The sequence below is a fragment of the Penaeus monodon genome, chromosome 16 (assembly GCF_015228065.2).
Source record: "Penaeus monodon isolate SGIC_2016 chromosome 16, NSTDA_Pmon_1, whole genome shotgun sequence".
In the NCBI taxonomy this organism is placed as follows: domain Eukaryota; kingdom Metazoa; phylum Arthropoda; class Malacostraca; order Decapoda; family Penaeidae; genus Penaeus; species Penaeus monodon.
Window position 1 is genome coordinate 35,407,325 of NC_051401.1, and position 23,372 is coordinate 35,430,696.

The following is a 23,372-nucleotide window of genomic DNA, read 5'->3' on the forward strand; positions in this document are numbered from 1 at the left end:
AATGGCTTCAAATAGCTTGAAGTTTATAGGCAATTTAACTGAAAGGTGACAAGCAAACTGTTTTATGTTGATAAAATTCTTTCGCGTCACATCATAAGCGGCGTATTTCAAAAACAAAGAGGATGAGTAGTAGAAGTCAATCACAGTAGCTTATGCAATGTCGTAAAATGATCAAATATTGTGGCGATAAGGTAAAAAAATAATTGGACATTCGATAAGTAAACAGAAGAGAGATGAAAAAAGAGAAGAAAAGGAAAGGAAGAAGTAAAGACCTGCAAAATTTGTCAGGTGAGGGGCAGGGGTGATTCCCTACATTGGCCCTCAATTATAGTCTCCTAAAGCCCTCCTCCCAGAAACAACGATCACGGAATGGGAAGGAGGGGTGGTAGGAATGTGGAAGTCAATAAATGTAACACACACGCACAACATGCTAAAATTGTTGTGTTAGGGACAAATAAGTTATGACCCAGAATTCTAGGTTGATGCGTCATGTGTGCAATGCATTCATAAAATTACAACAACAATCATATTATTTGTCTTGTAGACTACATGTAAAACAACTTGTAAAAGGCGACAGATTTATGCGTTTGGAAGGAAACCAGAGTTTTTAAGAACTGTGTGAGAAGGGCTGTTTTATTCAAGACAGTACGATATTTTGATCGATTGGTTTTTCATACGTCTGACAGCGTCGATACTCGCCCGGGCGACCACACGGATTGGAAATTAATTGCAAGTATTTGGCGTTGCATATAGAGCCCATACTTCGACGCACAACACGAGCTATAATGATTAGCTGATTTGATAACAGGACATGTCATAGAATGTTAGGTACAGCACACGACTTGAAAACACTGGATTGCACGCACACCTAATGACATAGTAATGTCCTCTTGTCAGAAAGTCGACACAGAAACAAATCAAGTAGTGAAATATTAATTCTTACAGAAAAGTCTGAAACAATTACGGGTTCGGAAGCTACAGCAATCATTTGAATGAAAGAAAAAAAAGTAAACATAACAGAAAAGGCTATTTTTATTCATTGATCCGGACACGCGGTTTCCCACAATATTTCTTCTTGATTTTTTACAAAAATCCGGCCAAGGCGGGTAACAAGGAGCTAAGTTTTACATTTCTAATCCCTCTGACCCTTCCTACTGTCCATCACCTCACGTAGGTCAGTTATTAGGTCCAAAAAGATGCCTAAAGCACCGCAACTTACTGTTGAATAGATTATAACTTTATCATTCTAAATTCGTCAGTCTGTGTCCGCACAGAGTCAGCTTCAGCCCGGCTAAAAGCAAGACATGTTTTTTTTTAAAGCGGACACAAGCACCAGGATAGAATCCTTCTCCAATTTTGGATTCTAATATAAACTCGAAATAACTTTATGTATTCATTGGGGGTATCAAATGCAGCAGACCTATGATTCAGCTAATTGCAGTTAGGCCAACAAGAGTGGCAGTCTACTGCAATGTTTGGAAGGTGCCTGAAATTTTGAGTAAGAGTAAACTCAGAAGAGGAAAGTGTGCGTGTCAACAATAATATTTTTCGAGCCGGCGCCTACTTAAACTCATTTTACTACATGGGTCGAATTATAATAATGCGGACAGAAAGAAACTAGCTACCTGGTTCATAGATTCCCTAGGTGGACCGGAATCTACTAAAATTTTTTTTACCATAGAATATGCATAGATCCAAACAACAGCGGGTAAAATCTTCTGTATTACATCAAATGAGGATGGCAAGTGAACTAGGAATGCCTTGTTAACCACATCCAGAATCTGTACGTGAACAGTTTATTTAGATCTATAAGCGAGTTTAGTCGATTATAGATGACGCAGGTAAATGGAGTCGGCTGAGCGGTTTAACAGTCTATTTTGTTTCCCGTTCCGAAATTTCCTCCCTATATACACACACAGAGCGCGTCAACAGGGAGCGTCACTCTGTTATGAGTTCGGATGGGTGGCGCGGACGGGTGACGGATTAAATTTGCCCATGAAAAAAAAATTTTGCCTGCAAATAACGAAAAGAAAATGCTCAGTAGCTCTTATAAGTAGCCCGAATTGACATCAACATTATATATATATCGTATTATTGGTAGAAAATATAAATTATAATACCCAGGAAAAATTTGCCCTGCAGAAACTAGATTTTGCCTGCAAAAAGAGGCGTTTTTAAGAGTTGGGGGGGGGAACCACACAACCCTTAAGTGGACCGCCCATGTGTGTCACCAACGGTAGTCGGCCGAGCTATATATACAACGCCCACCCCCCTCCTACTCCATTGCGTCGGTTGGTGTGTTGTGGGGGAGGGGGGCTTAGGGACGGAGCCCTAGAGCCCGTGTAGGGGATCATCCATACCTGGGACCTCAGCCTCGCCCAAAAAATTTCCATGGTTTTGTCTTCTTCCTTTTCCATTCCGTCATTTTATTCACCACCTGCTGTCCAATTCCTAGGTGTGAGTGAGCCGTGCTGAAAGAACGGCCTATATAAATTGACTTCATTGATTCCCGACTGCTGTCCCTCCTTTGGCCACGCGCTCCAACCCTGATACTAATATTTGCTGTCAACTCGATTCCATTCCGAATCTCCACCCAGGTCCTTATTCAAGCTCCTGAATCCACCCCTTCCTCTTCCAACATCTTCACTTAATCTCTATTGTAAAGTCTTCTTACTGCTACCCCACCGCCCTTATTACTACTCTCATCATTTAGTGTCCTCCTCCCCAACAGCCACTACCTACTCTCCATACCACCCCACTCTTCTTCCGCCCTGTCCTCTTACTGCTTCACCTTTTGAGTACCTTTTTGGCCCGGCCAAATGGGGTAGCGAATTCTTTGTGATTCCCCTTCAGTCCCCCGTTAGTTGGAACAATATCCTTCTCTTCCCAACCGTGTCTACAAAAACAGGTAGGGCAAAGTTCCTTTCGCAATCGTTCCGACGTTCACGCCTGGTCTACAGTTACAACTAAAGTCCCAAGCTACGCTGCACTATTACTTGAATGACCCTCATTGGACAAACCTATTCTGCACAATTCACTCCCTAATACTTGTACGGAGTGTTCCGTCTCTTCACAAGGAATGTCAGAATGTGAAAGCACTTGCTCGCTTACTCGCCGACGATATTGTTGCAAGTGGCAATCTAGTGCTACACTATCTTCCTCCTAGAGGCCAACGTAAGTCCTCACCGAATGTTTGCCAAGATTAGTTTCGCTGACATGACCTCCTCCATACAGTTATATTGGTGTACTACCCCTGTCCGAACCATATCAACCTTCTCTACAGTGTTCAGAAATGTTGGCAATTTAGCACTTCCTAATACGATGTTACTTCCTATTATTGACGCCCTATACCTGTAACCCATCACCTTTACAAATCCCCAAATATTTCATTGCTCCTCATCTATGCCCTTTCACTCCATTCTAGCATTTTTTTTTCTAACATTAACCATTAACATAAGGATGGGGGAATTTCTTTGGAGCTGTGGGGGGGGGGGGGGTTGCTGCGCCCGGCCGTTTCTGCGCTCACCTTAACGAGCCATTTTAGTAGACAGTGGCTGACACTTTTTCTGGAAAGGGATATTACCTCCTTGCGAACGAAACAACTTTTCCGTGGTAACTACAGGCACGGTATTAAATCAATTAGCGCTTAGATAGCAATAAACCTAATTGTACAATTCGAATTTCCTAGATATTCTCTCGGTGAACAGACACGTGTATTATAAAAGGAAAGCATACTAATAAAACTAAAATAAATAAATAAAAAACGGTTGGTTTATTTTCCACGATTGAAAATTCCCTGGACTCGCATGCGGAAACTCTCTCTAAGATGCTCTGCGAAGTTTGCGGGATGAGTGCCGGATGTGAAAACAAACGCTCTTGGTTGGGGGATCGACCGGATGGGATTAAAGGCCCCGATATCGAGCCGTAAAAGTCGGAAAACCAATGAAAGAGAAAAAGGCCGGGTGGGAGACCATTACAACAGCAAGATAATAGTTAATCACAATAGGCAATTTGTCATTAACGGTTTGTAATCCTTGTTTTCTTCTTTTTTAGTGTTTTAACTATAATGTCTGTATCCCGGCTCCTTTTGATCTGCTTGTCTTTGTAGCTTAGATGTAATCATTTATATGTGTGCGAAGTAGAAATATCTTCATGTCTCTAAGTGCTAGTATGCTTTTGTGGATGGTAGAATCGACCCTGTAATTTGAAGTGTGATTTAAATTTGGATTATGATATTTATTTTCTTCTAGGGCGTCTAGTAAATAAGTTCTGTAGGAGTTGAAACGTGGGACATTGTAGTAGCATATGTCTTTCTTGTATTCTTCCTGTCTGTTTATCGTATCTAGGTTCTTTTATAAGTTTAGCCCATCCTAGGTTGTTGTTTTAGTTTTGTATGTTTTGTGAAAATACGGGTTAGGCCAGCATACTAACTTGTGTTTTGATCTCGTCCATAGTTGTGGTTGGTGTTTCCAATAGGTGGTCTTTGTGTTTAATATATTATTTCGATCAATGTTCCAATTCGTTGGGCTGCTTGTTTGAATTTCCTTTACTGAATGTTTAGTGTTGTGGATATGTTTATGTAATAATTGACTTGTGCACTTTCCTTGCTGCTAAGTCTGCAATTGCATTACCTTTATGTCTTAGTGCTAGGATGCCACTGTATATGATTTTCTGATTCTGATTGTAGTGTTTGTATTTTGTATATCAAAGTTATTTGTTTGGTTTGTATTCTTAATAAGAGTTGGGCTGAATTTGAATCTATGTAATATTGCTTATGTTATTTATGTATTTTGCTTTTTGTTTTAGCATTTTTTTAACGCCGTGGTTATTGTACGCCACTGGATCTCATCACATTGTTGCTATTTGTCGGCACGCATTACTTTGAGTGCAAAACACACTCTCGCGCTTGGCAACATCAAAACAAACATTGGTGCCATATTTGTCTAGTCGCTGTTTGATGGGATAACAATTGGATTCCACCGGAGACCTCTGGAAACAAAAAATTTTGCCGAATACTGACAAGCTGAGTTTTCAATAGCCAATTAAACACCATATTTTAGACTTTGTAGGGGGATCATACCCTGGAGTTCCTGTGCTATCACCCTGTCGATCTATCGTTCTATTTGATTTTCACATGGGGACTCTGAATGAAAACAAACAAATTGCCGAATAAGACAAGCTGGCGATTTTCAATTAAATGGCAGACAAAATTGCATCTGCCATATTGCAGGGAAACTCGTTCTAACAGGATAGGTGGCCGACAGAAATGCCTGGGAAAACAATCAAAACCAGACACGAGATGCGAACAAACGAAACTCTCGGGATTCGTTAGACAAATTACGCATGAGTGCAAACGCGAGAGTGTGTTCTTTGTGGAAAGTGCCTCTTGCAATTCGGTCAAACTCTTTTTCACGGCAGCAAAACTCGCCAAATTCGTTGTCCAGCTTTAAAACAATCACATTGTTCATCCACCATCAACGGCAGAGTGAGACAGAAAAGAGTGTGTTCGTGCCGCAAAGAATGCATGGAGGACGGAATAAGCCACAATGTGATGAGAACAATAACCATGGCATTTTTCTATATAGGCAGCTTTTTTTTTTTGTTATATCTTATCTGAAGTTTTTGTTAATGATGGTTTTGGGTGACTTTTTGATAATTCTTTTAAATTCTTCTTTAAATTAATTATAGCTTGATGTTTCGTCTGAGACTTGTGTCATTATGAATGATTGGATGTTCATTTGTTATGAATTTACCTGTAAAGCTCCATTAATTTTCTAATGATGTTTTTAAAATCTAGTGTTGCAGAAATTTTCCCAGGATTTTTTTTTTCTCTATTGTTTATCTAGCTATGCTAATGTTTTTATAGTGGAAATGGTTTTCTGGACTGTTTTTTTTTCCCATGTGTGTATGCTTTGTTTCTTTGGTTTATACTTCATTGCCCAATTTGAATTCCATCAGGGTTTATTTGGTTTGTTAAGCCCATAATCATTCTCAACATAGATATTTGGACCTTAGTCTTTTAATAAGTTGGTTAATTCTTTAAAGTTTTTATTTTTTGCAATATGTTTACCTTCTATCTCCATTTGATATTTGTCCTCCACCCTTTATGGAATTTCCATTTCTTTAGGTTGTGCTTTTTGGAGGGTATGTTATGATAAAGGGTAAGTGGTAACTTTCGAAAGTGGGTTCCTTACTCTACTCAAAGTAACTAGAGGTAGATGAGGTATTATTAGGGTCAATTGTGTTTGTTTTTCCATTATTGGATATACTCTGTAAATCTGAACCTGGGTGCGTGGTTAGGAAGCTTCTATATTGTTTGTACCAATGACGTTCACACAAATATGTTTTTTTACATGATATTTGATAGGCTAAAATTAATTTGCACATCTGCAACATGTTATGATGTGTGTAAAATCTTCCATTATCAGTTTTGGTTCATCGGTTTGTTACATAAACATTCTAATATTTCTTCTACTTATATATTACATGGAATAAATAAGAAGTATATCATAATCATTTATTTCTAATAGGTGTAATCTTATTCCCAGGATTCTATTTTTATTTATAAAATCAGTCTCTTAACAGATTCTATATGCCTGTATGTAATTCTTCTTTACACAAAATGCTAGACCCCTTCTGATTTGTCTCTTCTGCTTTCTAATTAACTTTAATTTTTAAAATTAAAATTGTACTTTTTCTATCAGCCAGGTCTCACATAGTCCTATCAAATCTGGTGGTTCTTATGTGCCAATATTATACTTTTTTCAGTAATGACCTAAATATTACAGAGAATCGTTTCTTTGATGATTGGTGTACTTTATTTAGGTTTCAGTAATATTTTACTATGTGCATTTTTTTTTTTTTAGAGTTCATGTGATTTTAGTATATATGATGGTACATGATTATATTCTTCACTGGTTCAATCCATGAAAAATCTTTATCTTTAGTCAGCTGAAATCTTTTGTGTTTTTGGAGCTTCACTTATGGAGTTCCATCTTTATCCTAAAGTTTTTGTGATTGAGTCTTTTGTACTGATTTTGTTATGTTTAAATCATCTCTCTTGATCTGTGCATTTTTTCCTGGTATGTTTGCCTCGTCTTTTTTATTTTTGTGTGCATTATGGTTTTTGGGTTTCGTTGGGTTCTTTGCCCTAATGTTATAGTTTGGGACTGACTTAAAGTCTGGCCATATAATTGTGTTGTTATGTGTTCTGTTTGTTTATATGTTTGCATGTTCTGTTGTTTGTATGTTTGTGTTTTTCTTTGATTGTTGGATGTTTGTGTAACTTGGCTTTTGATTGGTTGTTGGGTTTGTGGAAGGGCTCTAAGAGTTGAAGTATCTTTATTCTGAAGTGGCTTTAACTCTTGCAATGTTTTTTAATTTCTAAATCATTGGGTGTTATATTTTTTGTATTTACATTCTGGGCCTCTCTATGTATTTTACACGAGTCTGTATTTGGTGGGTGGTCACCATGACAATAAAAGCAGTAATCATGCCCATACCTCAGACACCTGGAACATTTAGGGACGGGGAAAGTATGCCATGGACTGAGTATGATATATGACCTCTTATTACCTTCTCCAGTAGTCTGCCTTTGAATATGAATCTTAAGAGACTTAGTTGGAATCCATTTATTCTCATTTTCTTTTTCTCTGTTGTTATTTTTAATTCTTATTACTTCCACTATTTTAATATTATTTCCACTTATTATTCTTTCTTTCCTTTTTAATTCTTCTGGGGTTATTTCTATTTCTAGTGGAAATATTTTGACATGGGCATCCTATGTTTTTGCTTGATGCCAGCTGTTTGCATTATATTTCCCAGTCTCCCAGTTCTTTTATTTCATTGAGAGGTGGAATCTTCAATTATACATTTTTGGAAATCTGATTTGTATAGTGAGTTTGTTGTATTGGATTGTTAAAGTTTAGGCTTCAGATTCACCCCTTAAGTTAATTAGAACTACATTTTGATTTTCTTGCTTGTGCATTGGTGCGTTTTCAGTTGTTTTCGGGTTATGATCTGTGAAGTTCCTGCCATTTTTGTTTTTCCAGGGATGTTTGGGATGCGAGTCTGTCTTGCTGTCGCTATTCTCTTGTGGTCATCTATTTGGGTGAGAATCGTAGGCCATATCACGTTTGGCAGGGTTTTCTCCTGGATCTAGATTGAGATTTATGTCCATTAAATTGTTTTATGTACACTGCACTCAAGAAAGTTACAAATACTGTTAGATGTTAACTCTGTGAAGGTACAAACCAGAATCCAGTCATTGTTTTCAGGTTGATGTTAGATATAAGTAAATGTTGAGGATAGGTTAAACATGAAATGAGAAGCTAAAAGGAAAACACAGAAAGCAATTAACCCTTTCCCGACAGGTAGTATTCATAGTGGCCCGGGCCCCGCTGCTGGGGGCTTATATCGTCGCCCTAGCATGTCGTCGACCACTCATGCCACAATACCAGCATCCCATGCCTGTTTATTCGTCAAACTATGAAGATATGTTCGTATTTCAGGTCATTATTTTAAATGTCTCTACTGCAGACTTCTTGATAACTCGAGACTGAAGGGTATTTTTGTTGTTATATAGACTCCATTGTTGATCATTATTCAGTCTATAGTTTGAATGAAATGAGCAGTGTGCAGCATCATGAAGTTGATTTTTTTTATTTTTTATTTTTATTTATTTTTTTTTCATAGTAAAAATGAGAAAGTGTTAAAAACGATTTAATCACACTTTCACTGTCCGTGTGACCACCATAAATATTTTGGCCGTGATTGTAACAAAAAATAACTTCGTTGCATCTCAATAATACACCATGGCATGTACATACATGCCCCCGGCAGATAGTCCCGCCATGCCATGGCATGTGCGTACATGCCATCCGTCAGGAATGGGTTAATAAAGTGTCTATATATTTCTAAACAGTTGATACACGTTCTTGCCTTTGAAATATAATTTTCAAACAGTGATTTGGCCCAACTCAGTAACCGTTCTTCAATAATTCATTGTTTTCAATTCATCTTTTTGCAGCATATATAATGAATAGTAATTCTTCCGGCAATAAGTGTTCCCTTATAATCCAATCTATTTCTTGTAGTAAGTATATTCCATAGTACGTCTAAACCTCCCCCATCCCTTGCTCACTGTTGTCATGGGGTGTCTTACGAGACGGAGGCTGAGGCCCAATGCCTTAGAGCTCTATCCTTGCTTCGACATGTTTTGCGCTGTCTTTTCTTCTCCCCCTTTCCTTCTCTTTCTCTTCTTCATCTCCTTTGTCTGTCCACTTATCCTGATTGTTAACTAATTTTTACCCTTTTTGCCACATTACTTTATCATAATGCTATACTTAGGGGCTTCTTTCTAAGCCCCACCCTGTCGCTGTATTTTGAACATGGGGCTAATTACCTTAGATTATAAAATCTCCACCACATCTGACTGGCAAAACAAAGCCTGGACAAGTCTGAGTGACATGCCCCATGAATGACATCATAACTAAGCAGAGGCATTGGCACTTCCAGAGAAACATCTGCTCAGCCCTGCATTGTGGAAATTATGGGAGTTTTTGGTTATTCATATTGTGTTTATTTATTCTTTCTGCTGATTATTACTACTAGTTTTGATAAGTAGATATCAATAGGAGTCCATTGAAACTAGATTTGATGGTTTCAAGATGTAGTCCTATTCTAGAAGTCTGCCAAAAGCTGTACATTGGTGAGACTAACAAATTTGCAAATAATGCATTGCTTTCTATGCACATTTTCTATTGAAACCAACTGTAGCAATTATATTGGCATCAAGTAGAGTAGCCTGATGTCAGTTATTATGGTGACCAGCAACCCTGTTGGTGCTCTGATGAAAGGCCAACAACACTCATCCACATGTATTCTGGTGAAGTGCAGTTTGTAGGTCTCCTTCATAATTTTTTGTCAGGAGTGAGTCCATATATTTTCATTCCAGAATATATATGTTTGAGCACTGTAGGTTCACATGTTATGGCAGTTGTTTGACCTTTTGCTGTTATCAGTTGACATTCTGCTGGCACTCTTGTAAGATTTACATATTGTTTGAAGTTTATTTTTGATGTTTACACTGCAAATTTCCCTGGAATATTTCAAGATCATCCTCCATAAAGGCCAATACTGTCACTATAATTGGTTTGTGCAGTCTGAAAATATATCTGGATAGCAGGAAGCACATTCTTCACAAGTATTCATGGAGAGCAGCTATGTATAGATTAACTTTAGAAATACTCCTTCCTAAGGGAAATATATGTAAATTTATATCCACCAATGAAAGATGTCACCTTAATTGAATATTAACCCCATACCTGTGGGAATGATTATAGGCATCATGATGTATTTGGCTTTGTGCTGGGTACAGCCCTAGTTGTCATAAAACTTGCTCTTGCTTTGGCATGCTGGAGTTAATTGTTGTCAGTATTTTAGTGATGTATGATAGTTGACAAAGTTATTTGGATTCAGTGTAGGTTTGTAATCCCAGTTCACTTTATATATTTTCAGAGAATGCAGTCTCTCACAGTACGCTGCTTGTCATTACTCCACAGAGCAGTACCTGGATGCCGAATTTCAAGTGTTACATCTCCATTTATGAGGCTTCTTCATATGATGCCTGTAATTTCAAGAGAAGTTATAAAAAAACCAATACTACAGGTAAATGGAGCTGTATAAAATATTTCAGATTCTCACGGTTGCTTTTCTGATCATTTAAATTTTTTCCTGATCATCTTTAGTTGAGTTGACTGATAGCATAAAGTACCAAACATCGAAGAACATGGTTAAAGTTTTGTAGCTCTTAAAGTGCAATGTCTTTGGATGTTTTGATTTCTTTTTCTTCATTTTAGTATATATATATATATATATATAATATATATATATCTGATATATATAGATATATATATGTAGAGATATATATTATTATATAGATATAATCTGATAGATATATATATATATTAGCTATATATAGATATATTAGTATAGATATAAATATAGATATGAGATCTATATTAATATATCTATATAGATATATACGAGATATAAGAAAGGAAGATAGAGATATAGATAATAATGATCTAGTATAGCGATATAATGACATAGATATATAATCTATATCTCTATAATAGATATAAGGAGAATGAGATATAAGATGATATATATTATATATATATATATGATAGATCTATAGAGACAGATATTATATACAATATATATAGTTATATTAAGATCATAAGATATATATATTAGAGCGTATATATATAAGATATAATATATAAGAGAATATTATATATATATATATATTAGATATAGAGATATATATGTAGTAATATATATAGATCGATATATATGATATAGATTATATATATATAGATATATAGAGAGACTATAGATGAAAATATAGATACATATTATATATATAGATAAGTATAGATTATATAGATATATATGATTATAGATAGATATAGAGGATATATATATAAATTGAGAGTATAGAGAGTTATTCATGTATATATATATATTAAGGATATAGAGATAAGACTGATATATATATAAGATGATATATATATAGAGTTTTTATATAGATTAGAGAGAGATATATATAGATATAGTGATAGTATGATATAGTAGATATGATATATATATATATGAGAGAGATATTGCGATGATGAGCTAGATAATGATATATTATAGAGAGATAGTATGTAATATATATAGATTATTATATATATTATATGTATATATTATAATAGAATATATTAGATATATATTTAGATTAAGAGATCTATTATATATATATATGAGATCAGATCTATATATATATATATTATATAGCATATATATAGGATAATAATAATATTTAGATATAGATATAGTATATATAGATATATATGATATATGTAGATAATATATATATATTAGAGACGATAGATAGCACATATATATAATCTATATATTAGATATAGATATATATAACATAATATATTATTACTATTATAATATACGTATATATATATATATAATATAGTATAATATTAGATATATATACATATATAGATTACATATATATATTTAATTATATAATATATATACATATAATCATATATATACTATATATTATATAGTACACACTAGCATATAGTATTTACATAACTATGAGATACATATATAGATATATAATATATATATATATAGAACATATATATATATATATAATATATACAGTATATATATATAGATATATATAATATATACATATTATATACCTATACTACAGATGTTATATAGATTTCAGTAGACCTATAGCTATGTATATGATCACTAGATATATATATATATATAATAGTAGACAGATATAGATTATATATTAGATTATATATATATGTATATATATATAGACATATATATATTATATCTATATATATAATATATAGATGATAATATCGACATATTATATATATTATATATATAATAGATGATATTTAGATAGATATATAATATATAGATATATAAGATATAGAATATATATATATATAGATAACAGATACATGATATGATATACTTACCATACATATATATTACATATGTATCTAGACGACAACACACATAAATATATAATAATTATGTATATATATAATATATATACATATATATTACATATGTATATATTATAAGACATATCTTATAACATTGTATAGTACTATATATATACATATATATAACATAGGTATATATATTATACATATATATACATTAAATATACATATGTACATATATAGACATATATATATATTATATATATGTATAATATATGTATATATATGTATATATATATGATATATAGTATACGATATATGTATATATAGTATATGTATATATTGTATATATATGGACCATATATATGTTATAATATGTTATATGTAAATACACATAGTATACTATATATGTAAATATTGTATATCTAATGTTATATATAATGTATATAATATTATATATATATATAGACATATACATATATACATATATATATATATATATATTACATAATATACATATATATACATATAATACTATATAAATATATACATATATATAAATTATATTACTATATGTATATATAGATAAGATATGTATATGATATATTGATTTCTATATAATATATATATGTTATATTATATATATAGTGATATATATAGGATATATGTGCTATATATATATATATGTATATATAATAGTAGGTTATATATCATATATATAATGTATATATATTTATATATGTATATATATGTATTATATTAGACATATATACATATATTATACATATATACATTGATATCGATAAATAACAACCCTCCCTGACCAGGACTCCGGTTTCACACCCGGAGTGACCTAGGTTCGAGGTCGCTGTCAGGAGGGTTGTATATCGATATCATGTGCATTGCATTATTCATCTTTCATAAAATATACCTCAGGGACATCTGACATAGGATTTGAATTGCTAATCAATTTCCACCGAGTGCCCACGGGACTTGTGAGCGTAAAAAACTTCGCTGTCATTACTCAAGTATGATAGACAGGTAATGTCTATGGAGATAGTAAGCTCTAGTTGCACACTCCTTTTAGTGGGTCGTGTGGCTATGGTTTGGTTAGCACTGGCCTCCGGTTTCATACCCGGAGTGACCTAGGTTCGAGTCCTAGTTTTCAGGAAGGGATTAGTTATTTAATATATGTATATATATATATATAATATATAAATATATATAGTATAGTATATATATATATATATATAGATATATGTATTGTATGTATGTATGATAATATATAATGTATATATACATGTATAATAGATATATAGTATATATATCTATATATTAGTATATATGCATATATATAATATATGTATATATATATAATCTGTATTATATATATATATCTGTATCTATATATATTATTATATATATGTATTATATATATATATATGTAATATATATATATATATATAGATGTATATACTATATATGTATATATAAATATATAGTATATATATATATATAATATATCTATGTATATTATAGATATAATATATATATGCTATTATAGATGGAGAAATATATATATAATATATATTATGTATAATTATATATGTACTATATAGATCGGTATATATACTATATCGTAATAAATTATATTATATATATATAGAATATATATACAGATGTATAGAATATATATATATATACATATATAGATATACATATGTATATAGATATATATATATTACAGATATATAAGATCTATTATAATAGAGATTATAGATATATTAGATATAAGTGGATATATATATAGATATACTCTGATATATAAGATATAGATACATTAGTATAGATAGATATATGAGACTAGATAGAGATATATATAGATATATATATAATGTAGATATATATGTATATATATAGATATATTAGATAATTATTGATATATATATATGTAGATATATATATATATAGAATATACATATGTGTGTGTGTATATTATAATATATATATATAGATATATAGATACTAAGATATATATATGTGGGTATATAGATATATAGCACACTTATATACTTATACACTATATAGAGATATTGTGTCTATATAGTGTATATATATATATCTATATATCTCATCTACTATATATATATGATATATAGATGGTGTATATTATATTAGAGATATGGGTGTGGGTAGACTAGAGATATTATAACATGGATAAGATAGATATATAGAGAGAGTATGAAATATAGGGATGAGAGGGGGATCGAGATAGATAGAGAGAGATGATACTATATATAGATAGGGAAAATGAGAGATAGAGAGTAGAGAGAGATGTATAGATGAGCTAAGCTAGAGAGATATAGGAGAGAGAGAGAGAGAGAGAGGAAGATAGATAGAGAGTAGAGAGAGAGATAGAGAACAGAGAGGAGGAGAGAGAGAGAGATAGGAGAGAGAGATGATAGCAGAGAGACAGGGATAGAGAGAGAGAGAGACACCACACACAGACGAACAGGAGAGACCACAGAGAGAAGAGCGAGAGAGAGAGAGAGAGAGAGAGAGAAGAGAAGAGAGGAGAGACACCACACAGAGAGAGCGATGAGAGGACAGAGAGAGATGAGTGAGCACCGAGAGAGAGAGCGAGAGAGAGAGAGAGACACAGAGATGAGAGAGAGAGAGAGAGAGAGATGAGAATAGAGAGAGAGAGAGAGACATACGAGAATGACAGAGAGAGAGAGAGAGAGAGAGAGAGAGCACAGAGATAAGAGAGAGAGAGAGTAGAGAGAGAGCGATAGGGAGCGAGAGAGAGTAGCCCGATAGACGCGCCACACACGAGAGTAGAGGGAGATAGAAGGAGAGAGGAGAGACGAGAGGAGAGAGAGAGAGATAGAGAGAGAGAGAGAGATAGGTGGAGAGAGAGAGAGATAAGAGAGAGAGGTAGAGAAATGAGAAGAAGGATAGATGATAGGGGAGACAGAGGGGGAATCGCACACCCAGTAGAGAGAGAAGAGAGATTGAGAGAGAGAGAGAGGTATGAGATAGAGAGAGAGAGAGGGAGAGAGATAAGAGAGACACAGAGAGAGAGAGCGAATACACAAGAGAGGAGAGATAGGAGAACGAGAGAAGAGAGACATGAGAGAGAGAGAGAGAGAGAGAGAGACACAGAGAGATGGAGAGGGAAGAGAGATATAGAGAGATGTACGAGAGATAGAGAGAAGAGATACAGAGAGAGACAGAGAGAGACGAGAAGAGGGAGGAGGGGGGACCCCAAGAGAGAGACAGATGACAGAGACATGAGAGAGAGAGACGATATCTAGGAGAGAGAGAGAGGCACATAAGATACCGAGATAGAGATAGAAGAGAGGAGAGCGAGAGCGTACGAGCGAGAGCACAGTCGATAGACAGAGGTAGTCTGAGAAGATAGATGAGAGAGAGAGATAGAATGAGAGAGTAGATGCACGGAGAGAAGAGAGACACATACGCGAAGAGGGAGAGAGAGAGAGAGACAGAGACAGAGAGAGAGAGAGAGAGGAGAGAGAACACGAGGAGACAGAAGAGAGAGAGCGAGTAGAGAGAGAGAGAGACGGAGAGAGAGGCAACAGAGAGAGACAGAGGTAGAGAGAGAGAGACAGAGAGAGAGAGATGAGACGAGAGGCGAGTGAGAGAGAGGAGAGGATGTAGACACGATAGGAGAGAGAGAGAGACACCAGAGAGAGACTAGAGAAAGCGAAGAGCGACAGAGTAGTACGACAGAGAGATTTGCAGAGAGAGAAACGAGATGAGAGTAAGATGAAGAGGAGACACACGCACAACACAAGAGAGGATAGATGAGACGAGAGAGAGGAGACAAAGAGAGAGATAGAAGAGAGAGATAGAGAGACAAGAGAGAGGGAGAGAGAGAGAACAGAAGAGAGAGAGAGAGAGAAGAGGAGAGAGAGTAGAGATGAGAGGAGAGACACAGAAGCGAGAAAGAGAGAGAGAATAGACACAGGAGAGAGAGAGAGAGGAGAGAGAGAGAGTAGACAGAGAGTATAGAGAGAGAGAGGAGATAGAGAGAGAGGAAAGAGAGACAAGGAGACATATGAGACGAGGAGAGAGAGACACACACACTCCACGGAGAGAGAGAGCGAGAGAGAGAGAGGAGGAGACAGAGGAGAGAGAGAGAGAAACAGAGAGAGAGGAGACGTAGAGAGAGAGTAGAGAGACGAAGAGAGGGAGTGAGAGAGAAGTGAGAGGAGAGAGGATACACAGCGACAGAGAGAGAGAGAGAAGAGAAGAGAGAGAAGAGAGAAGAGAGAGAGCTGACAAGAGAGAGAGAGTAGAGAGAGAGAGAGCGGAGAGAAGAGAGGAGAGACACATATGAAGGGATGAGAGGAGTAGATTGAGAGAGAGATATGAGAGTAGAATAGCACAGAGTTATAGAGAGATATAATATACATAACACGATAATGATCTAGACGAGACACAGATATGATAGAGATATGAGAGAGATGTAAAAGAGTAGTAGCTACAGAGACATATACCATATAGAATATATATAGAGATATACATATATATCTATATATATATATATATATATATACCTATATATATACATATATTATAATCTCTATATATATATAATATATATATATAATAAGGGTAGATTAGAGATATATATTATAGATATATGTATATGTAGATATGTAGAGGAGATATAGATATATATATATACGAGAATGTATATATATAGATATGATGATAGTAGGAATAGGGATAAGGATAATCTATATGCTATGAGGGATAAAAGATATAGATAACTACATAGATATGTAGACGAGATATATAGATAGTATAGGATAGATATATATATTAGGAGCAGATATAGCATAGAGGATATAGATATATTACATATATATGCTGGTATATAGAGAGAGAGAGAAGAGATGGATTAACGAGAGAGAGAGAGTATAGACATATGAGAGATAGAGGGAGAGATAGAGAGAGATAGCGCCAGAGATGAGAGACGAGAGAGGGAGGAGAGAGAGAGAGATGAGATATAGAGATGACGAGAGAAGAGAGAGAGAGAGATAGTAACATAGTATAGCCAGTAGAGAAGAGACAAGAGAGAGAAGAGGAGAGAGTAGAGAGATAGAGTAGAGATGAGAGATATAAGACTGATACTATAAGATAGATATATATATAGATAGAGAGACATAGAGATTGATATTAGACGATACAGATAGAGAGAGATATAAGATAGACAGATAGTACAAGCGAGATAGATAGTATATAGACTAGATATATATACCATATATACAGAGACATACTATATATAGCAGTATAGATTATAATACAATATATATATAATACAATATATCACACTAGATATGCTATACACACTATATATAGAATGCTAGATAGATGTAGTATATATATATATATATATATAGATAGAGATATGTATATATAATAGATAGATATATAGGGATACATAGATATATATATCGATATAGAATATAGATACATGTATATAGAATATATAGATTATATATTATATATATATATATAGATATACTTATATTATATATATTACATGTAGAGACATATAGATAGATATATATATATATACGAAATGATATATATATAAGATATATATATATATGTATATATATATAATATATATGGTGTGTGTATGTAATATATATTATAGATGTATTTGTATGATTATATATATATTGTCTACTGTATAGATATACATATATATATAGTAATATATAGACATGGTAGATGTCTAATAGAGAAACTATATATATATGTAACTATATAAGAGATCATAATAGATGACATAGATGATATATATAACATATAGATAGATATACATAGAGAATATAATATATACATATAGAGAGATATAGATATCAGCTAGACGATATATAATATAATATATATATAGAGATTATTATATATATATACATGTATATATATATATAGCATTATAATATAGATAATATATATATATTATGTGTGTATATATTATATGGATTATATATAGATATATGTATATAGATATGTTATATATATATGTGATATAGATAGGTATATATAATGTATCTATATATATATGTATATATATATATGTTCTATATAGATATGTTATGTAGATATATATTATATGTATATATTATATATATTATAGATATACACACAGTAGATGTATAAATATATATATATATATATATATAGATTATATATATATATATTTAGATTATATATATACATGTTATATATATATATTAAGATAAATGTAATATATATTATAGAATATATAGCCTATATAATTATACATGTATATCATATATATATATTATTAAATATATATATATATAATATACAGCACACACACACACTATACACACACACACACCTGATACTAGACTTATATATATATCTATTATATATAGATATAATATAACATGTAATATATATATATAGACTATATATACAATTAGATAATATATATATATACAGATATATATATATATAGATAGATAGATAATATATATACATTGTATACATGTATAGTATATATAACTATATCCATGTATATTAATATAGATACTATAGAATAGATATATATATATTACATATATATAGGATAGATATACAATGCTAACTAATAGTAATATATACATTATCGGATAGACTATACTATAGATGATATATATAGATATATATAAACATGTTATGAGAGATATATAGATATAACATGCATATATAGTATATATTATGATGATAGATCTATATATATATAGATATATATACCGGACGATTATTATATATAATTACTATATATATATATATATCTATATATATATATTATTATATACCTTGTGTAGATATATATATAATACGAGTAGTTATATACTATAGTCGATATAGTGAAAGATATAGAGCATATAAACTATATATATATATATATACATGTGTTAATATATATAGAATATAGCCTAGAATAAGTTATATAGATATATGATATATATATAAAATGTAATAATACAGTGTATGCTATAATGTAATAATACAGGATTACTATATATGATACTAAGCTATATATATTTAGTATATATATCCTATATATACTATAAGTGATGATAATATTACATATACATATAGATATATATGATGATACATATATGTTATATAATAATAATATAGACATATATGTTAATTATATATATATATATACATACAATAGCATATACCAATCACACACACTACGACTCTAAATGTAAGACATATCAATTAGATAATCCTAGTGTATAATATATATATATTAGATATATATAAGCAATAGACAAATATAGTAATATACATATACATAGATATATACATATACAGATAGATTAGAATATACATATATATAATGATAGATATATTAAATATATAATTTAGAATACATATATATATAGATATACATATATATAGATAAGCAAGATATATACATATCAATATAAATATAATAGATACAGTATATATTGTAGTATACTATATATGTATATAGATATGTATATGTCTATATGTAGATATATAGTAGTTACTGTATTTACACACACATCATTGTATATATATATATGGCAGATAGATATTGATATATATATATGCTATATATATATGGATATCTAGAATGGATATAGTATATGGGATAAATATGTATGTATAGATGAGTATCTATATATCTACATATATATAGTAATATATGTGTATATAATGTATATATGTATATATAATAATATGTAATATATATATGGGTATCTATATAAATAGAATTATATGTATATATGGATATATATATGTATATAAATGTATATATGTTGATGTAATATGTATATATATATAAATATATGTATAGTCCTATGTATATATGTATATATAATGTATATATATATTATAGATATATATGTGATATATATATATGATATATGTATATAATATATATATATATAATTTTGTTTTTTTTTTTTTTTTTTTTTTGTTTTATTTGGTATATATAGCTTCACTTATTCATGTTTATACCTGATGGAGATCTCAAAGCTCTTTTTTTCTAAAGTGGTTAAATGGTTCTTGAGTGAGAACAAAAAGTGTTAAAGAAGTCAAAATATTTTTGGTTGAGAAGTAGGGTACGTAGTGATTAAAGACTAGATCACAGTTTTTTTAAACCCACAATCACACGGATTGAGTTCTGTCCCCTCCAGAAGTAGCCCGTAGGTTGTCGTGAATTTGTTACATACAGATGCTCCACATTGTGTCAGACTCCAAGGAGTCTATCTAGTAGCTCCCTTTTTACTGACCGGTCTTGATTTCGCATTCCTTGAATGGCGGGAGAAAATGCGTTTCAAGTTTTAATACAATGATATCACTATGTTATTAGTGTTAATTGATGCTGATGATTATGAAAGTTATTATTAAAATACATTGTTAACATTTAAGACAATGAAAATAATGCAAAAGATCCTGTCCAAAGTAAAGGAAAGGGGGTAACAGGTGAGAAAGCTTAGGAATAATAAGTGACCTTGATGGACTAAGCACTTGTAGAGCCATCTATGTGTGAATACAATAAATAAACGTGTTTACAGTGGCGCATGGCATGTATTCTTGCCAAACGTGGCGATTGGGTTAACATATGGGCAGTAGTTTAATTTTATTCAGGAAAACAGTGTGAACTGATCTATTGAGAGAGAGAGGGAAAAAATGGAAATAGAACAGGTTATAATTTGTTGAATATCAGAATAATCAAGATCCAGCATCTATTGGTGAGTGCGAGTTTGAGAAGTGCTTTTTCGTGCTTGCTAGTAACGATTGATGCTTATTACATGGTACATCTTTTATGGCCTTTTATCAGAGCAAGATGCAATGAAAAACATTTATTTCACAACAAATATTTTAAAACTAAAACAGTGACTTTTTTCTTTTCTTGTCAGCCTGCTCCAACATTGGTGGTACAATCATGTGGAATGAAGCAGAAAGGGAAACTAACTTTGAGGTGTGATGATTGTTATTTTGTTATGAGGAAGGGGCAACTTTATGTGATTTTTCAAAACAACCCAAGGGACAAAAAGCAATGGAATGCAGAAAAAGGAAAAGAATACTTGGATTTTGACACATGCAACACAGTCACCAAACAGACCCTGGTAGATGTATATAGCAAAGATGACACATCCTGTATGTAAAATAGCATTATGTAATTTTATGTGAATAATAATGAAGTTTGAAACTTTTGAGTCTTTTTATTAACTCTACCTAAATTATATTTCTCTAGCTTTTATGATAAAAATATAGTCTTCACTTAAGTCTGATAGCTAAGTTAACAAAAAGTTTGGCTGTGATTGGTGGATGCAAGCCTGTTAGGGTTGTGGGTGGAGTGGGAAGTCACAGGAAAATAAAGGACCGGTCAGGAGGGAGGTTTTGCGCCCCAAAGCTCACCAAGCAGTGGCACCCCTTTAAATTCACATTAATTCCCAGTAAATTTGTTATAGTAATGAAAATTTTTTTAATGTTGATGGTATTTTAATCTTTTTTTTGATCATGATGGTAACTTTTATAAATTGTTTAAATCATGAAAAATGAGCATTAATGTTTCTTTTTCCCCTTTATCAGGGCAGTTATTATTTTTACTGTTATATATATATATATTTTTTTCTGTTATTAGAACTGTTATTTTATTTCTATTATCATCATGATTTCCATTTTATAGAATGATTCCCAAATTATTTACAAATTTGGGGCCCTTTATTATTATTTTTTATTTTTTATTATTTTTTTTATTTTTAAAATTATTTTTTTTTTTTATTTTTTTTTTTTTCAAAGGAAGTCTTCTCCCTTAGGATCAGAGCCCCTAATCCTCGGGCTTTTTTGGGTTTTTGGGGGGGGGCCCTTAGGAAATGGGGGGACTGGGGTTTCCAAGGAAGGGATCACTCTTCCCTTTTGGCCCTTTTACCCTGCCTAAAACAAATTTTTGTATGGTCTTTTTTTCCCTTTCCTTTCCTTTTCCTTCTCTTTTTCCCTCCCCCCCCCCCCCAATCCCTTGCCCGTTTTTGTCGTGGGGGGGCCCGGAGGGGGAGACTGGGACCCCAAAGATGGGGAACCCCCAAAACCCTTGGGGGCTCAGCCCCTTTACTTAATTTAATTTTTTTCATGGTTTTTTTTTTTCCTTCCCCCTTTTTGTTTCTGTCCCTTTAAATTTTAAAACCCTTTTAAACATCCACCTCCTAAGGTTTGAGAGCCGTGGGTGAAAGGATACCGGCTGACCCTTTTTGCCAGTCCAGATCGGCCTGAGGGGGGCCATGGGCATAAATTCCCCTTTATTTAATTACTAGCCCCTTTCCCCCCAAGGGGGGGCCCCGAGGGGTGGACGGGTTTTTATCCCAAAAAATTTAAACCAGGGGTTACCATGGGCCCGTAATGAAAAACCCTTTCCCCACTATTAGGGGGGAATGAGGGGTTGCCCCTTTTCAAAAAGCCCCAAAAGATTAAACCCCAAACCCTTTTTCCCCGACCCCAGGCTCTCCTTTGACCACGGGCCCCCCGAACACTGCAAAAAAAATACCCCCATTCCAATACCTACTTTGGAACAGTAGCCAACAAAATCAACCCTTTAAAGGGAACCTTTCCACTTTCCCCGCAATCTCAACCCTTTAACCCCCTCCCAACCCCCCCAACCTCCAACACAAAAACCCCCTCCTCCCTTAAAATTTAAAAACCTTCCCGCCTTAAAGGGCCCCCTTTCCCCCTAACACTAACCCCCTTAACACAAATCCCTCTTTGTCACCCCCCCCCTTCGCCCCACCC

General features: G+C 32.7%; 1 protein-coding gene across 4 annotated transcripts in view; it reads left to right on the plus strand.

Moving 5' to 3' along the window:
- Nucleotides 1-21,764, plus strand: part of LOC119582731 (39S ribosomal protein L36, mitochondrial-like) — a 26,501-nt gene extending 4,737 nt beyond the window's left edge. For 3 of the 4 annotated variants that reach the window (XM_037931162.1, XM_037931163.1, XM_037931161.1), the window contains 2 exons: nt 10,519-10,668; nt 21,506-21,764. In XM_037931162.1, the coding sequence (XP_037787090.1) occupies nt 10,519-10,668; nt 21,506-21,754 (399 nt within the window). In that variant the 3' untranslated portion in view covers nt 21,755-21,764. Of the gene's footprint in view, nt 1-8,038; nt 8,111-10,518; nt 10,669-21,505 lie in introns of those variants that run through there. The other variant, XM_037931160.1, reaches the window with a different exon arrangement.
- The last annotated feature ends 1,608 nt before the right edge of the window (nt 21,765-23,372 follow it).